This window comes from Mytilus galloprovincialis, chromosome 3 (genome assembly GCF_965363235.1).
Source record: "Mytilus galloprovincialis chromosome 3, xbMytGall1.hap1.1, whole genome shotgun sequence".
NCBI lineage: Eukaryota > Metazoa > Mollusca > Bivalvia > Mytilida > Mytilidae > Mytilus > Mytilus galloprovincialis.
The window spans coordinates 12,748,494-12,766,772 of record NC_134840.1 but is presented as its reverse complement, the minus strand read 5'-3'; the positions used below and the strand labels follow the sequence as shown (position 1 = coordinate 12,766,772).

General features: G+C 34.4%; 1 protein-coding gene and 1 long non-coding RNA gene across 2 annotated transcripts; both read left to right on the top strand.

Moving 5' to 3' along the window:
- Nucleotides 1–1,118: 1,118 nt before the first annotated feature.
- LOC143067208 (C3 and PZP-like alpha-2-macroglobulin domain-containing protein 8) lies at nt 1,119–4,993 on the top strand. The gene is made up of 5 exons (XM_076240305.1): nt 1,119–1,204; nt 2,159–2,252; nt 2,986–3,198; nt 3,695–3,928; nt 4,717–4,993. Exons 3-5 carry the CDS (start codon nt 3,036–3,038, stop codon nt 4,977–4,979), a joined length of 660 nt encoding a protein of 219 aa, XP_076096420.1. The 5' UTR covers nt 1,119–1,204; nt 2,159–2,252; nt 2,986–3,035; the 3' UTR covers nt 4,980–4,993.
- Nucleotides 4,994–13,348: 8,355 nt separating this feature from the next.
- LOC143066320 (uncharacterized) lies at nt 13,349–16,346 on the top strand. The gene is made up of 3 exons (XR_012975552.1): nt 13,349–14,378; nt 14,595–14,849; nt 14,994–16,346. It is a non-coding gene; the product is annotated as an uncharacterized LOC143066320 (long non-coding RNA).
- Nucleotides 16,347–18,279: the final 1,933 nt, after the last annotated feature.

Here is an 18,279-nt window from a genome sequence, read left to right as displayed (position 1 = left end):
CATCATATTTGCTAACTTTAAAAAATCTTCTCCTCTATAACTACTTAACCAAATTCAACCAAACTTCAACTGAATGATCAGTAGGGTGTATAAAATAAAGTTTGTGCTTTATTTTTTATTTCGTCAAAAAACATGGCCGTCATGGCTAAAAATAGAACACAGGGTAAAATGCAGTTTTTGGCTTATATCTCAAAAACTCCAGCATTTAGAGCAAATAAGACAAGAAGTTAAAGTATTTATTAGGTCAAGGTCTACCTGTCCTGAAATTTTCAGCCGAATTGGGTAACTGGTTTTTCAGGTATAATGCCCCTGAATTGATGATTTTAAAGAAATTTTGCAGTTTTTGGTTATTATCTTGAATATTATTATAGATACAGATAAACTGTTAATAGCAAAAATGTTAAGCAAAGTAAGATCTACAAATAAGTCAATTTGACCAAAATTGTCAATTGACCCCTTAAGGAGTTATTGCCCTTTAAAGACTTTTTTCACAATTTGTTCATCATGTTGACTTACTTTAAAAAATCTTCTCCTTTGAAACTGCTGTATCAATTTCAGCCAAACTTAGGCTAAATGAGTTTCAGAGTATCTAGTATAAATTTTATATTTCATTTCCTTGTATGTCAGAAACATAGCTCCTATGGCTAAAATAGAACATAGGAGAAAATGATTTTTTTTTTTGCTTTTGAAGAAAATAGGACGATTCAAAGAACATTTAAATAAATTGAAAAGCCAAAATAATCATTGATTGATGAGAGATTTAACCAAAAAAATTAAGGTGAGCGATTCAGGCTCTTGAGAGCCTCTTGTTTTTAAAGTGGCTAGGACAAGAAAATACGTTTTTATTGAAAAACGCCCATGTAACTTATTGACGACACGCTATCTGGTACCCGGTATACTGTTCGGTGTTGATATTTTACTTCTTTTATTGGTACTACATAACAATGACGTTATTGAATGATGTCACCGACACTGAAGTTATACTGTTTGTGTCATTGTATTGTTACTTATGGCAACAAATAGAGGCACCTCTGTGGCATGGGTTTTATTGCCGCAGGATTAGTATCTACAAATACCTATATTTGATAACTTCCTTTATTTCTATTTTGCAGGAACAGGATGTCCTTCCGGTTTTGTTAAGTACAATGGTAACCAGAAATGTTATGGTTTTGTTACGTCTCAAACAACCTGGGCGTCAGCTTTGGTGAGGCAACATTATTTGCAATTGTTCTTATTTATTTTACCCAGAAATCTAGATAATTGTGAGCACCCAATATAATTTAAGCGGAAGAAAATAAACATTTAGTAGGGGGTACATATGTGAGGGAGGGTAGGAGGGGTCCTGATCCCGAAATCCCGGGCTTAAAAACACGACATCCCGAAATCCCGGGCTTAAAAAACACGAAATCCCGGGCTTAAAAACACGACATCCCGAAATCCCGGGCTTAAAAAACACGAAATCCCGAGGTCCCGAAATTCGAAGAAAGAATTCCCGAATCCCGAAAGGGTCAATCCCGAAATCCCGAGCTTAAAAACACCCGATCCCGGAGTCCCGATAAAGGTCCTATCCCCCCTCATATGTATTACAGCTGCGTTCACGTGTACACAATTTAACATGTATGCTTGTGTGCATACTAGTATGTGAGTCATATGTATGTAGATATGTATGTAGATATGTATGTACACAATGTGGGGCCCTTTAAAGCTTGCTGTTCGGTGTGAGCCAAGGCTCCGTCTTGAAAACAGTACTTTGACCTATAATGGTTTACTTACAAGTTGTGACTTGGATGGAGAGTTGATTGTCTCATTGGCACTCATACCACATCTATCGATCTTAGCGCTAACATACAATTACAGTACTCTGATTTTTTTTCGTATACTATTGATTTTTTTACTCAGGAACAGAGTAACTTAGCTGTAGGATGACCTTTAATTGTTAACGTCCATGTTAGTGTGGGTCTCTTGAAGAGTTGTCTCATTGGCATATACCACATCTTCTAATTCGTATATCATTGTAATCATTAATAACCTTACACCATCCGAATTATATTAAAAGAGGATGGAAATATTTTTAGTTTTCATTATACATTCACTATGTTTTCTTCTCTTCTTTTCTTTCCTTTCTTTTTTTTTTTTAATTTTATTATTTACATTCTAGGAATATTGTAGTATAGTTGGCGGAACTTTGCCCCAGATAACTGACGCCAACATACAAGCTTTCCTTGAAGCTCAGATATCTAGTCGTTATAAAGGTAAAAATTTATAATATGATTTCTGTTTTTTTAATAACCTTCAGCAGGTGCGCTCAATACCAAAAGTATGGCAAGCTAAATGTAAAACAGAACAACTAAACTCGCAGAGTAAGGTAACCAGTAGCGATACCGACCCAGTGGAGGTTACAAAAAATATGATGTGATTTTTATAAGCACAAAAAGTGTTTCTAAGATAACTGTCACAAGGTATACGCTTTAGTGCAAGAGTTTTTGAAAGTAAAAATAAAGATCGTTTAACCAGAAATATTACAAACACAACAGCCAAAACGATCAGAGGTAAAATGTGAATGAGGGTACCAGTATAGATAGCTATGATATGATATGACAGGATATGACTATGCAATTATGTGCTCTGTTATAGTATGCTATTCTTATCTATATATGCTATGCCTTTCTATGCGGCAGCCATGACATGATGTTTGATAAGATAATATAAGATGATTTTATTAACCTATCATGGTGCCCAAAATTTGAGCTATACAATCAAATGAATTACACAATGAAGCACCGAAAATTATTAGAATGATTAGAATGATTAAGGTACACATGTTTAATATGTTAGTACTATGCTAATGCTACACAATTAAATGACATGACATGAAACGACATCCCTGATCATTGCTTGGTTATAATGTATATTAGTCTATATTGAATGATCATCCGTCATCAACTGAGTTTTATCATTTTGTCTGGTCTTTATTTTCATTTTTAGAAAGTAACTATGTTATATCTACTGAAAATAATTATCACTACCACTACATTATGGACAACGGAATTGATGTTAGAGGTCAAACTTCGATAACCTTCGAAGTTATGGCTTGTAATGATGCCCATATCGCACTATCTAAAGACAATGGAGTGGATTCACGTGACACGTACGAGATCGTCATTGGTGGTTGGGGAGACCATCAATCTGTAATTAGAGGTGTGTGGAGTCGAGATTCATGATGTGCAGGGATTTGATAAAGGGTTGATTTTGCATCAATTAAAACTGTGTTTGATGGGGTAGTTTGGCTGTTTGTGAAGAAATAATTCGTGGATTAACGTTTCTTTTTTCCCTGAAAATAAGTTTGAATGAATTTACTAATTACAATTCAAAACACCATCGTTGGTGTTTATTAGGGACTTTCGCTTAGATAATATCCGTAGTCTATTAGTAGAGTTTTCGGATTTGCGTTAATGAGAAAGCAGCGCTATAAAAAAAATAAGCTTACTGTAGTGTAAATGCTCTCATAGACAACATCCTATTTCAAAATTCTGTAGAATGATTAACAAATCATATTATGATACACAAACCATATTATGAAAAATCATTCTGACATTTTCAACGCAGATTTTTTTTTTTTTTTTCAAAACTTAAACATATACTGAAGAAATTGTTTTTTTCTGTTTTTAGTATAATGCATTGCTTTATTTCACAGACTGTAAGCAATGTACACACATGGACACAAACGTGCAACAACAGCATCCAATAGACTGTCAGAACTATTCATCATTTTGGGTCAGCTGGACCAATAATGTCATTAAAGTTGGAAAAGGAAATGACGTCGGCAAGCAGACGTTTCTCACTTGGAACGACACAGCTCCACATGATGTCAACTATGTCGCCTTTTCCACTGGTTTTGGAGCTACAGGAAAATGGAAAGTGAAGAGAGGTACTCGTTTATTTAGAACTGATATTTTGATATGAGTATGACAAACTCTTTATTAGATCAAGGATTTGTATAGTAATCCTTGATTAGATACCAAAAAAATAAAACAAAATATCGTTAAAAACAAATGCATTCTTTATTAAATGTTATGTCAATTAATCTTGCTGTAGATACACTAGTATTCTCCAACAATCCTTTTATAAACTTGTAGAAAATATGAAAGTCATTTTTATTACAGTTTTGAATAACATATTGTGGCCAATTAACCATTTGATTTATAGTAATTTCCCATTATGTTCTCCCTACAAAACAGCAGAACGTTTTAGTTTTTTATCTTCATTTGATCATGAAATAAACAAGTAGCAAAGATGAAAAAAACACAATAAAATTCTGAGTTTTGTTTTCTCCATGAAACATCTCCGGTTTCAAATACTACTTTCTCCAGAACCAACTCTAAAAAACAAGAGGCTGATTTCGTAATTCAGCCTTCTTACTGCACTACGGATAATTATACTGGTTAGATAACGTGAATTAATCAAAATGTAATGCTGTCGACTAGGTTTAGTTACGTGATTTGCATTTAATATATTTTCATTTTGTCACTTTTTGAAATATTGTACACGTAAATTTTGGCATTGCATATGATCATGACTTTCTGCACTACAAAGAAAGATTAACTTGAATACAAGCTTCCAGTTTAGAATAAATAAAGAATGCCAATCTTAATTGACTTCTTGCTTTTCGATTGCTAGTTTTTGAGGGAAAAACAACTTTTAAATATATATTTTCAGGAAACTTTAATCCTGGGTTATTTTGGATAGGAGCATCCGATCTTGCCAGTGAGGGAAACTGGTTATGGTTACCAAGCAAGCAAAAGTTTTCCTATTCGAACTGGGCACCTACAGAACCAGACAATATCAATTACTATGAACACTGTGCTCTTATTGATCTACATAGGGGATACAAATGGAGCGATGACAACTGTGAAGAACGTCGAAACTTTATATGTGAAACAATACCAAATGACGAAGGAAATGAAGTTATTGGCAAATAAATTTTTGACACAAATCTTAGTTTGTTTGCTATTTCTATAGTTCGCTAAGCAGCTGCAGTCATGATAGATCAGTGTTTATTTTGAAGTCTCCGTGCGTTAAAAAACAGAAGAATTTGTACCCAAAATTTTGAATAAGTAATTAATGAACAGGTATATCATGTTATAGAGGGTTATTTGCGAAAAAATACCGGTCAATTGACTGTGAAATTTCTCGAGCCGCCATTTTGAAGTTGGAAATACAAATGTATAGAAAATCACCAAAATTACCATAAATAGTTAACAACAAAAGGTTTCAGATGTGTCTGTTACATTAAATCAAAAAACTTCACTCAAATAGAGTGATTTATGGACAATTTATCCAAAGGGTCTGGAGTGGTGTAATTTTTAAGAAACACCATTATCCTATATTAGATATATATATAAAGTTTAATTCTTTGATTTGTCGTTTTTACCCCATGACGGCTGACAAATTGGACCTCGTTATTTTAGTATTATAGATACATTTTTCTACATATTTATTTGAAATAGTAAATTTATTGACTTTGTTTTCTTGTCGAAATTTAGCCTTCTCTTCGTAAATTAGTGCTCGGAATAGCATACTGTCATCTGTATATTATGTTTCCGATTATAGACGGACCCTCTTTTCAATTTAATTTATTATCAAATAACTGTATTCCTAATCGAACTAGAGTATATAAATCAACGTAAATCACACACTGTTCATACAATATCCACACAAACAACACATGCAATCTAACTGTACAAATATGTCGGTTAAAAGCTCATTATAAGAGCTTATTCTTACTGTCTCTGTTTGTATACTTTGCATACTCTAAATAATGCTTATTTATTACATACTGATTATTAAAAATTAAAATGTGATGTAGAATAAATATGGAAAATGATCATACAAAGCATAGGCGGATCCAGGGGCTATTGGTACTTTACGGAACGGAACGGAACGGAACGGAACGGAATTTCATTTAAGGTATCCAAAGGGGGCATTTATCAAAATTTCGAAAAATCTTTAAAACAAAACAAACTTTAGAATTTCTGTGTTTTACGGTTTTCCATATACAAATAACACAAATGTATACTTAATCTCATCTTCACAGGTGAAATGTGTAATAATGTATAACATCGGGAAATATTCTGTAGATGAATATGTCGGATTGTCGGATTGTCCTGATAAATTATCATGAAATTAACGCATTTGCAAGTCATGCATGTCAATTGCTCTGAGGAATTGGTATTTAACGGAAAAAACAGAAACAGACATCTTTAATGTAATTAAAGCAGTATGATAGGTGTCTGACACCTCTTTTTGCATGAGTGGTATGTGTTTTAGATAGCATTTTCGACTTGATCAATAATAAAAAATTTAACACAAAGGCAGGTTACACAAAAAGTCTTTCTCCTTCCATCGGTAATTATATTTTAAAAAAGGGGCCTTCAACAGCCCGTTCCGACGATGATTAGAGACAGTGATCAAGTTGAATCTGATGTAAACTTTTTAATTTATTTTTCCGTTCCGTTCCGTTCCGCAAAGTACCAATTGCTCTGAGGAATTGGTATTTAACGGAAAAAACGGAAACAGACATCTTTAATGTAATTAAGCAGTATGATAAAAAAAAATTGTCTGACACCTCTTTTTGCATGAGTGGTATGTGTTTTAGATAGCATTTTCGACTTGATCAATAATAAAAAATTTAACACAAAGGCAGGTTACACAAAAAGTCTTTCTCCTTCCATCGGTAATTATATTTTAAAAAAGAAGCCTTCAACAGCCCGTTCCGACGATGATTAGAGACAGTGATCCAGTTGAATCTGATGTAAACTTTTTAATTTATTTTTCCGTTCCGTTCCGTTCCGCAAAGTACCAATTGCTCTGAGGAATTGGTATTTAACGGAAAAAACGGAAACAGACATCTTTAATGTAATTAAAGCAGTATGATAAAAAAAATTGTCTGACACCTCTTTTTGCATGAGTGGTATGTGTTTTAGATAGCATTTTCGACTTGATCAATAATAAAAATTTAACACAAAGGCAGGTTACACAAAAAGTCTTTCTCCTTCCATCGGTAATTATATTTTAAAAAAGAGGCCTTCAACAGCCCGTTCCGACGATGATTAGAGACAGCGATCAAGTTGAATCTGATGTAAACTTTTTAATTTATTTTTCCGTTCCGTTCCGTTCCGCAAAGTACCAATTGCTCTGAGGAATTGGTATTTAACGGAAAAAACGGAAACAGACATCTTTAATGTAATTAAAGCAGTATGATAAAAACAAGTCAGACCCTTCTTTTTTGAATGAGTGGTAAGTGTTTTAGATAGCATTTCGACTTGATCAATATTTAAATAAACAGCTGCGCCATGAGCGCATGATACGCCCGTCGTCTTGTGAAAAAACATAAATCTTTTTTGAATAACACAGGGTTGTACAGGATGTCATGCTTAGTATATCCTGACTCATTCCTTATTTCCGCTCAATAGGAAGATTGTACAAGATGTATTTGGAAACCCGACGCAGCATTAGCCTGTTAAGTTTTAAGCAATAGAGATACAGCGCAACATGTGAAAAAAAAACTCTTTTTTTACAAAAAACTCAATAACTCGAAAATATAAAAATGAATCATCACCAAAAAGTATTCAGATCTTTAGATTTATATAACAAAAAAAGTGTGTTAAGTTTTAAGCAATAATCATAAATCGTTTTTGAGATATGGTGCGACATGTAAACCCCCCCCCCCTTTTTTTTACAAAATACTCAATAACTCAAAAATGAAATTTTGAATCATCACCAAAAAGTATACAGATATTAAGATTAATATAACTAAGAAGTATTTAAAGTTTTAAGCCATAATCAAGAATCGTTTTTGAGATACGGTGCGACATGTGAAAAAAACACACCCCTGTTTTAGTTACAAAGTGACGTAACTCAAAAAGTTGTAATCTTATTTTCACAAAAAAGTATACAGATCATTTTACCATCATAAAAAACAACTATATTAAGTTTCATGAAATTTGGATAAGTCGTTCTGAAGTTACGGTGCGACATGTTTACACCGGACAGACGGACAGACGGACAGACGGACGGACGGACGGACACTGGACATTTGTATACCATAATACGTCCCGTCAAAATTGACGGACGTATAAGAAATAACACAAAGACAGGTTAGACAAAAGGTCTTTCTACTTCCATTGGTAATTATAAATTAAAAAAGGGGCCTTCCGAAGATGATTAGAAACAGTGATCAAGTTGAATCTGATTTCCGTTCCGTTCCGCAAAATACCAATTGCTCTGAGGAATTGGTATTTAACGGAATCGAACGGAAACAGGCATCTGTAATGTAATAAAAGCAGTCTTGATAATATGAGTGCAAAGTTTTTAAAAATTACTTCTCATCTTATTTCAGTTCCCTTATGTCAAATTTTTAATTCAAGCATTAAAAAATCAGTTTATCCATCATTATTCAAACTAGCTAAAGTCATACCAGTTTTTGAAAATAAATGTTAGTAGAGTAGAGGGTGGTTGTACCCCCTCCCAACTCAAATCTATAAATAGTATTTCTAAGGGAGAACCCCAAATAAAGCAGATGTCTATATGTGGGGTTTATAATGATTGAACCCCAACTATTATAAGATATGCCGTCAATTTCTAAAAATACCCTATGACAAAGGACAGATGTCTATATTGATCTTTATTTTTGGGGTTATACTACTTTTAAACTTTTGAATAAATTAGAGAAGTCGTTGATTCCTGAGCCACTTGTTAGGGGTTATAATTTTAATCGGTTATGTTCTAGTACTATAAGATATGACGTCAATTTCTAAAAATACCCCATGACAAATGACAGATGTCTTTATTGATTTTTATTTGGGGGTTATAATACTTTTATACTTTTGAATAAATTAGAGACGTCGTTGATGCCTGAGCCACCTGTTGGGGGTTATAATTTTTATCGGTTATTTTCTATTGAGTAAGGGTATAAAAGCTAAGCAGTCAATGTAAAAGACCGTATACACAATCTATGAGTTCAGATATACCGATAGAAAGCAGTCGTTACAAGAAATATAACTTATGTACACGCGTTCAAATAAGCAACTCCTCATCCTGAATTAATGGTAAGAATAATCTCAAAAAATTTAAAGAAAAATATTTTTGTATTATTCACAATTGAACACCTGATTACAATAAAAAAACAAATCTCATTAATATCACATCGTTCTTATCTTTATTGACCTAACTTTGAACCCATGAGGGCATTCGTTATTTTTATATTTTTTGACCGCCCGTATCCATACCCTTAGTCATACTTTATATTGGTATTGCAAAGTGTTGTGAAATAATGGTTTTGTAAGCACAGCTGTCCTTTTTTGATCATCTACTTTTTGAATAGAACACGATTAAACAGATCTTTCATTGTACCTAATCGTTAAGCATACATTGCGCCATTTTCGTTTATATAAAACAGCATAAAGTTTATTGGTAAAAGTAATAAACTAACTGAAAATAGGTGTTGATGGTAAGGAAAAGGGGACATTTGTTTTAATATATTTTTCATTTAAGACCCGTTTTTATGTTGTTATTGAAATTTCCAACCAAGAGTTATGGTAAACATCAATATATTTAAAACATTTGAGTTTACATAGCAAATAAAATTGATGTTTTTTGGGAAGGTACATTGAAATCTATATAAACTTAAGTATATTTATTATTAGGTATAGAATATAATTTTAAAATTTTACTTTAAACAAATTCATTTTAAATGACATTTTTATTAGATAGGGGAAAAAGGTTTATTGATAAAAAAAAATGTTCTAATAGTTTTCTTTTTTTTTCTGAATTATTATCTTTAAAAAGTATTTTAGTGAGCTTTATGGCAGATTTGTTTTTCAAAGAAGAAAACAAATATCAAATAATAAAAACGTTTTTGGAATAGATTTCAAACAAGCAAATGAAAATCATAAAGTAAATGAAAATCAAATAAAGTAAATGAAAATCATAAGTGAAGATTGAAAAATTATTTGAAAATCAAATAATAAAAAATGAAAATGAAAAAGAAAATCAAATAAAGTAAATGAAAATCGTAAGTGAAGATTAAAAAAGTAATTGAAAATCAAATGATAAAAATGAAAATCGAATAAGTAAATTAAATCGGTTAAGTATAAAATGAAAATCGAATTAGTCAATGGAAATCGAATAAGTAAGTGAAAATGGGAAAAAAAGGAAATTGTATTTCCAAATGATTTTTTCAAGAGAAAAAAAGAAAAAGAAAAAGAAATTTCAAGAATTATTTTTTGAGAAATAAAATAGTTTTGACTAAAGATATATTTTTCTAATTTGAATAATGAAGTAATGAAAACGTGAATAAATAAAAAAAATGGAAAAATGAGAATAAAACAGTTTGAACTGAAAGTAATTGAAAAAGAAAATTCAAAATCGAATAAGGAAATTAAAAGCGAATGTCAATGGAAATCGAAAATTAAGTAAATGAAAATAGAAAAAAAATAAAAATATCAAAATAAATTTTTCAAGAGAAAAAAAATATTAAGAAAGAAAAATTTGAAGACATGTTTCTTTTTAGAAATAGTTTTGACTACAGATATTTTTTCTAATTTGATTAACGAAGAAGTAATGAAAACGTGAATAGATATTAAAATGAAAAGAGAAAAAGAAATCAGTTTGGAAAAAAAAATTAAGTAGACTAGGACTATATTTCAATTTTGAACATTGACACAAGTTTAAAAAAAACAGTACTATTTTAATCGCAAGAATCATTATGTCAGATACATTAATTTGCTATCCGTTTGTCGTGTAATTCTTCTAAACCATTGTTAAATTATTCACGATGTATCAACAACGAGTGAGACACAAAACACCCTTGAGTTATTCTCAATGAATGATTTTGACAAAAGCCAGTGTATTTCTATTCACAGATTGTAACCATAACAGTGTAATTGAAGTTTTTATTACATTAACATTAGTAGAAGTTTCAATACACGACTCTTCAATGAAAAACTAAACTAACCAAAAGTTTTAAAAAATAATACTTGTGTGACATTGTCATTGAAGAAAACAATTTGTTAATCATTTAAATACCTTTAGTAGACCTCATACTCCACCCCTAACATTAATACTATAATAACGGATATTTGAAAGTGAATACTGTAATAATGTTTCTTTAGATTAGTACACGTACTCATATTTTGTTTGATTCTTGTATGTTTAATATTTTATGAAAAAACGAATCTAAAATTGAGGAAATTTACCTCCGCTATACGTAGCTGAAACAATGGTAAACACCCCCTTGCTCAGTACATATGTTTTTTTAACATATTGGATCTCATTTCTTTTCTCAGATGGAAGGGTGTCCGATTCTAACAGACATCATAAACTGTTTTACGTCCACTGATCAATTGCTGACTTTTGTTCGAGCATATGGTTTGGAGGACGATCCGTATGTTCAACTCCGCTTAACTCATTTGAGACAAACCAATTCAATGGATTTCAAATGCACGACATGTGGAGAATGGTTCAGTAACCAAGAAAACTACGAGTTTCACATGTTATACCACGAGACAATTCAAGATTTTGACTTAAGTTTATTTGATGACACTCCTCCTGACAAAAATCATATAGAACCGACTATCAACTCTAATAAAAGGACGACATCCATTCCCGATTCATGTGACGTTTACACACCACCTCCAGCTAAAAAAGCAAGTTTCCCATCCGACCAGTATGGTGCCGGTGACGACAACCCTACAACACACACATTTCACAAGAAAAGAGAACGCACCTACGCCAACAATAGGGCTACAGACATTACGTATGAAGTTAAATTCTCTAATCAGTTGCAGAATAAAAAACTGACGGACATAGTCGACGATTTACACAACGTATTCGACGATGTTCTCGATCAAGTGCGTGTAGGATCTCAAGACAACAGTCTTGCACGACTTATCATCGAACATAATGGTTTAACGGACCCAATCGTCGTCCCTTTACAAGAACTTCATACAATGGATGCCTCCACGGTGATGGATGAAATAAGCAAAGTCCTGCAAAGCAACGAAGAACTACCTGTAGACGATAGTTTTTCTGTTACGGTAGGGCGAATAGATATTCCATCCGGTGGTGGTCGAGTATATATTACAAAATTGACGGGTGACGATAACAGTTTAAAACGCAAACGTTCTATTATCAGTAGGCCTAGTGACACAATATGCATGCCTATGGCAATTTCGGTTTGCTTCCTGAAAACCTGTCGCGTTGTATCCCCTAGGGAATGGAAAACACTGACGTCAGACGACACAGAGTGTATGACAGATAAAGTTCTGAAACACAGAACCACCCCGAAATGGTTCTACAATCATGTACTTGATAAGGGGAGAAAGGAATGTATTAATTTTGCGAAACGTCTCTGTGCATTAGCCGATGTCAGTACGAAGAAACAATGTAACATTAATGACATAGAACGCTTTGAAAAGGTGGTGGACTTGCAAATTTTAGTCATTTCATCAAAACTAGGAAACAAATTCATTCGTGTTGGTGAAGGAGAAACGGACAGAAAAAAGGTGTTTCTCTACCTTATTGAAGAGAACGGTTGTGGACACTTTGCAGCCATAGTGAGTATATCGGGTTTCTTTTGTTGTAGCTACTTCTGTACAGACTGTCTTAAACCGTACAGTGCCAAAGATCAACATTCTTGCCAAACGCATTGTACCGTATGCTGCAGTTCGGATTGTGTTCTGACAGGGAACAGTTTGTCTTGTCGGGCGTGTAATAGAACGTGTAGATCCATCGCTTGTTTTCAAAGGCACATAGAGGAAAAAATAACAAAGAAAGGAGTTTCTTACACGGACTGTGGTAAAAAGTACGAGTGTAAAACTTGTAGAAAAGTGCTAGTCCGAGAGGAACGACCATCCGAACTTCACCAATGCGGAGAATGGAAATGTGTCTGTTGCCGAGATTATCAACCCGAAGAACATTTATGCTACCAGAGGGCAATCAATACCGAGAGAACCGACAGACAAATGATATTCTTCGATTGTGAAACGACCCAAGACATACTCCTACAATGTGAAAACGGGAATCTACCATCCACTTCGAGATGCCAAAATTGTAAAGACAAAGAGGAAGCGTGCAATCAGTGTACACTTTGTCAAAACTGCGGCAAATCTTGGTGTGGTTCAAAAGAACACAAAGTGAATTTCATCTGTATGCAAACAGCATGTGACCACTGTAAAGACAAACAGATATCTGATGAACCAAAATGTAACTTTTGCGGTGTTCGCTGCTCGATGTGTGATAAAAAGGACAAAAAAGAATTTAAAAAAGAACCACGTTTCAAAACATGTGGTTTTAGGGAAAGAATATTTCGCGGTGAACTCGCCACTGATGCATTCTGTAGAAGGGTTTTCTCAGAGCAGTACACAAACGCAGTCGTGTTGTCCCACAATGGATCTGGTTACGATAATTATTTTCTGATTGACTGGTTGATAAAGAATTCTATTCGCCCAGACGTTATCTTCAATGGATCCAAAATCATGTACATGGCGATAAATCGGGGTTTAAACATCCGAGTTTTAGATTCGTTGAACTTTTTACCTATGAAGTTATCGAAAATTCCGAAAGCGTTTGGACTAAAGGAATTGAAAAAAGGCTACTTTCCTCATTTTTTCAATACAATGGAAAACCAAAATTACATTGGCCCATACCCGGACAGTACATATTACGGTTGCGACTACATGAGTAAAGATGACAGGAGTGATTTTTTGTCGTGGTACAAAACGAAAACAAACGAAGTATTTGACTTTGCAAAAGAAATAAAAGAATACTGTTGCAGTGACACGACGATATTAAGGGAAGGAGTCTTAAGATTTCGTGATTTGATGTTGGAGGTAACTGGAACGGGGAAAACGAAAAACACACACGGGCAAGGGGTTGATGTTTTAGATTATGTGACCATTGCAAGTGTGTGCATGGGTGTTTACAAGACTAATTTTTTAAAAGAACAATATGACTTGGAAGTATTGAGGCATGACACTGACAATATCGACCAAATACCCATGACATTTACAGAGAAAGGATTCGACGTTTTAGATCATGACACTTGGAAGTCTTCCGAAACATTTCTCTCCGAAAATCCACAAAGTAAATTTGGTCAGCGAAAATTTGTCAAGAGTCCGCTGGCCCACGTACCATCAGAGGGATACACCAAAAGATACAATCATAGCAAAAGCTCGATAGTATGGTTGGAATGGATGATGAAAGAAGAAAAGATGTCTATTCAACATGCCTTGAATCGAGGGGAATTCAAAATTCCTGGAACAAAGTTTCATGTCGATGGGTACTGTCAAGAAACCAACGAAGTCTTTGAATTTTTAGGGGTAAGTTTTTTCCTTTGTTACGGAGGGGTAGGACGCCCGCCCGCCCGCCCGCCCGCCACCGCCGCCGCCGCCGCGTGCATATTATTGATACGCGTTTTAACGGATAACTTAGATACGCGTATTGTGGGAAACGTTACCATGGGGGTGTCACTTGATAACGCGTTTACTCAAACCAAAAAAATGAGCTGTCATTTACTGATTTGTCTTCTGTTTCAGTGTCTTTGGCATGGCTGTAAAAAATGTTTTCCATGTGAAAGAAGCGGAACAAAAACATCCTTAACGAAACAATCGATGGATGAATTGTATGTGGTGACCAAAAAAAGAGAGAAGACCATACGGGAACTTGGCTTTGGATATCGAAAGATATGGGAGCACGATTTCGCTAGTCAATTGAAATCAAACCAGAGACTGAAACTATTTGCGAATAATCTTGATATCGAAGAACGTCTTGATCCTCGCCTTGCCTTTTTTGTAAGTATATAAGCATTTTCATTTTTGTAATTCCTCTCCTTACAAAAAAAATGTATTTTGAAAAATAACGCTATTGTGTTTTTTTGAAAGTGTTCCTAAATGTTTTGTTTCACATTTCCTTATTGTTATTATTTTCTTTTACAGGGTGGACGAACAGATACTACAAAGTTGTATTACAAAGTCAAAAATGAAGAAAAGATCAAATACGTAGATTTCACATCTTTATACCCATGGACAAACAAATATTGTCGCTATCCATTGCATCACCCAGAGATCATTACTAAAGATTTTGAAGAGTTGGATACATATTTTGGTTTGTGCAAAGTGAAAGTTTTACCACCTAGACACTTGTATCACGCTGTTCTACCTTACCGATGTCACGGAAAGCTCACTTTCCCACTATGTAGAACATGTGCTGATACAAAACATCAAGGTAAATGCACGCATAATGAACAGGAACGAAGTATTACAGGTACTTATGCTACACCTGAAGTAATGGTAGCGAAAGAAAAAGGATACCGAGTGTTAAAACTGTACGAAGTGTGGCATTTTCCGGATGATACACAGTACGATAAACAATCTAATTCCGGAGGATTGTTCACAAACTACGTACAGCTGTTTCTTAAAATAAAACAGGAAGCCAGTGGTTTCCCCCCACACTGTCGGACAGAGGAAGAAAAACGAGACTACATTCGATTGTATAAAGAAAATGAAGGCATAGACTTAGATTACGACAACATCAAGGTAAATCCAGGTTTACGTAGTCTTGCCAAACTGTGTCTCAACAGTTTCTGGGGGAAATTTGGACAACGACTGTTCCTGAAAAAAGCACTCTTTTTTCCACGAATCAGAGGCCGACAAATTCTTTCAGATCATATCAGACCCCACTAAAGTAGTCGAAAATTTTCACATTGTATCAAACGATACAATACAACTAGAATGGACACAAAACTCCAAGTTTCCCCCTGTGGATGCGAAGACCAACATCTTCATCGCTATTTTCACAACGATGTGGGCTAGATTAAAACTGTATGAAGTTTTAGACATGTTGGATGATAGAGTTCTTTACACAGACACTGATAGCTGCATCTACGTAAGCCAGAAGGGAAAACCTGAACCGTCGTTAGGGGATTATTTGGGGGAACTGACGTCCGAAATACCATTAGACGAGGGGCATATTGTAGAATTTGTGTCCGGTGGACCGAAAAACTATGCTTATCGGACACTCAAGACTGAAACGTGTAAAGTCAAAGGTTTCACGCTTAATTTTACGAATTCTAACATTGTTAACTTCAATTCTGTCAAGGAGATGATCACATTGGACAGGGACATGTCCAAAACGTTAACTAATCCAACTAAAATAAGTCGACTACCTCACCAGAGAAAAATATTCAGCAGAAAAGAAAACAAGAAGTATAAATTCGCGTATGACAAACGTGTTATTCTTGACAATTTCGATACAGTTCCTTATGGGTATTTATAGAAATAAAAAATGACTTTCAGCATGATTTTTATTGAAAAAATATATATAATATATGTTATACAATAAAGTCAGTATTTTATCCAACGAATCTTTTCTTTTTTCTGCGTCGTCCCAGGCATGATGTCTCTCCTCCCCTTTTTCTTAACGAATAATCCTCCTGTCTGTGTTAACGATTTTTTCCCTCGTTCTGCTATTAATGTCTTTGGTACATTCATTTTTCTCAAAAGGATTTGAAACTCCTTACCTCCAATTGGCTCTTTCTTTGCCGTGTTGACACGGTGTAGTGAATAAGATCTACAATATGCGAACCAGTCACTGTTTTCCCGTTTCGTATTAATTCGCCTTGTTCGTTATGATTTACCACGTTTTTGTCTTGAGCTAAAACGAATCTGTAAAGGTCGGCAGCATGTTGTTTAATTTTTTGGGGTAAAGTACTATCTATCATTGGCATGAAGTTAGTGACGGGGTGTTCTCCATGGTCAGTTTTCGATATTTCTTTTTTTCTAAAGTCCGTTTGATTGGTAGTTTGTGTTTGATTCACGAGACGTTCGTATCGTTCTTTAGACACGAGTATGAGCTCTTGGGCCATTACTGTTCGTTCAAAAATAACAAAACAGGTTTAATCAAAAGGCAAGTCAGTGTAGGATGTCTCACTAAAATATTCCTTTTCCGTGTGTATGTGATCGATCGGGATGACAAGGAACGAATGTGTAATATGTAAGGTCGTAGTTTTCTTATATGTGAGGGGCTCACCGGTATACTTCCTCTGTACACATTCAATGCTATTTCCGATATGATATCCATTTGGTCGTTCGAAGCTGACTGAATTAAGACTTTCTGCTGTCTAGGGGCAGCATCATATGCAAATTTAAGAAATGTACTGTATGACGTGATACTCAACGGCATATTGTTTGTCAACTGGTGCTTTACGTTTGCTCGTCATGGTTTTATTACTTTGGGGCATATACAATGGTGACGTCATCACTTGGAAATATCGAAGTACGTAAGCGGTACTTTTTATTCGTATAAGGTGACAAGTCGCATACTAGGTACCCACCAACTGAAACACAATTGATAGCTTTATCATAAGCGTCTTTGAAATATTTCGTCTCCCCGGGAAATGCCTGACTTGCAAAGGCGATGAGTTGTTTTTTATCTCTGTTATTAGCCATTAGAACAAAAATATGGGTGTTCAAACTTATCGATCGGAAATGTGTCCCTTTTTCAAACAGGTTTTGGGTGATGAAAATTACCGAACAGTTTCTGTGATGTGATAGAGCGGTAGCCAGGTGTAAAGCCTCATCACTCTTACTGATCAACCTCATCATGTCATCCAGAACAAGGAGTGTGTGCTTGTCCGGGTTGGTCCATTCCATAAGGTCACTTCTTGTGGGGAAGCCTTCGTGCAGAATACAATTGGGTATATTTTTTTCAGCTTGGTCGAAAACAGGTTGAAACTCCGTATAACAATACACTGTTTGAACCGGAGGGGTCTTAAACATGGCAGTTGCATGCTTTAGTAATTTCATAACAAACGTAGTCTTTCCGCTTTGAGTAGCACCCGGTATCATGAAAGTGCATGGACTTTGAAAAGGTAACACGTCGTGAGAAGTTGTCATCTTGACGTCCGGATAAGGTATGAAGGAATTGGACACAGCATAAATAACTTAATACGATGGACAAATGTATATATTTTATTGACACAAACTATAATAGGTGTTGACAAAATTAAATACAAAATGGTCGTTTACATTAACGTTTGAATCGAAAATCTTGACAATACAATCTAACGAATATTTAAAACATAGGTTCAACATGAGAAAAGTTAACACAAATAATCCACAATGAGAAGACGACTTTGGCTGAACTTGAACATTAAAACACTCGTATTTTTTCACGTTACAGTTCAGAAAATGTTTTAATTCTTCTCCATAAAATTCAGGTGGT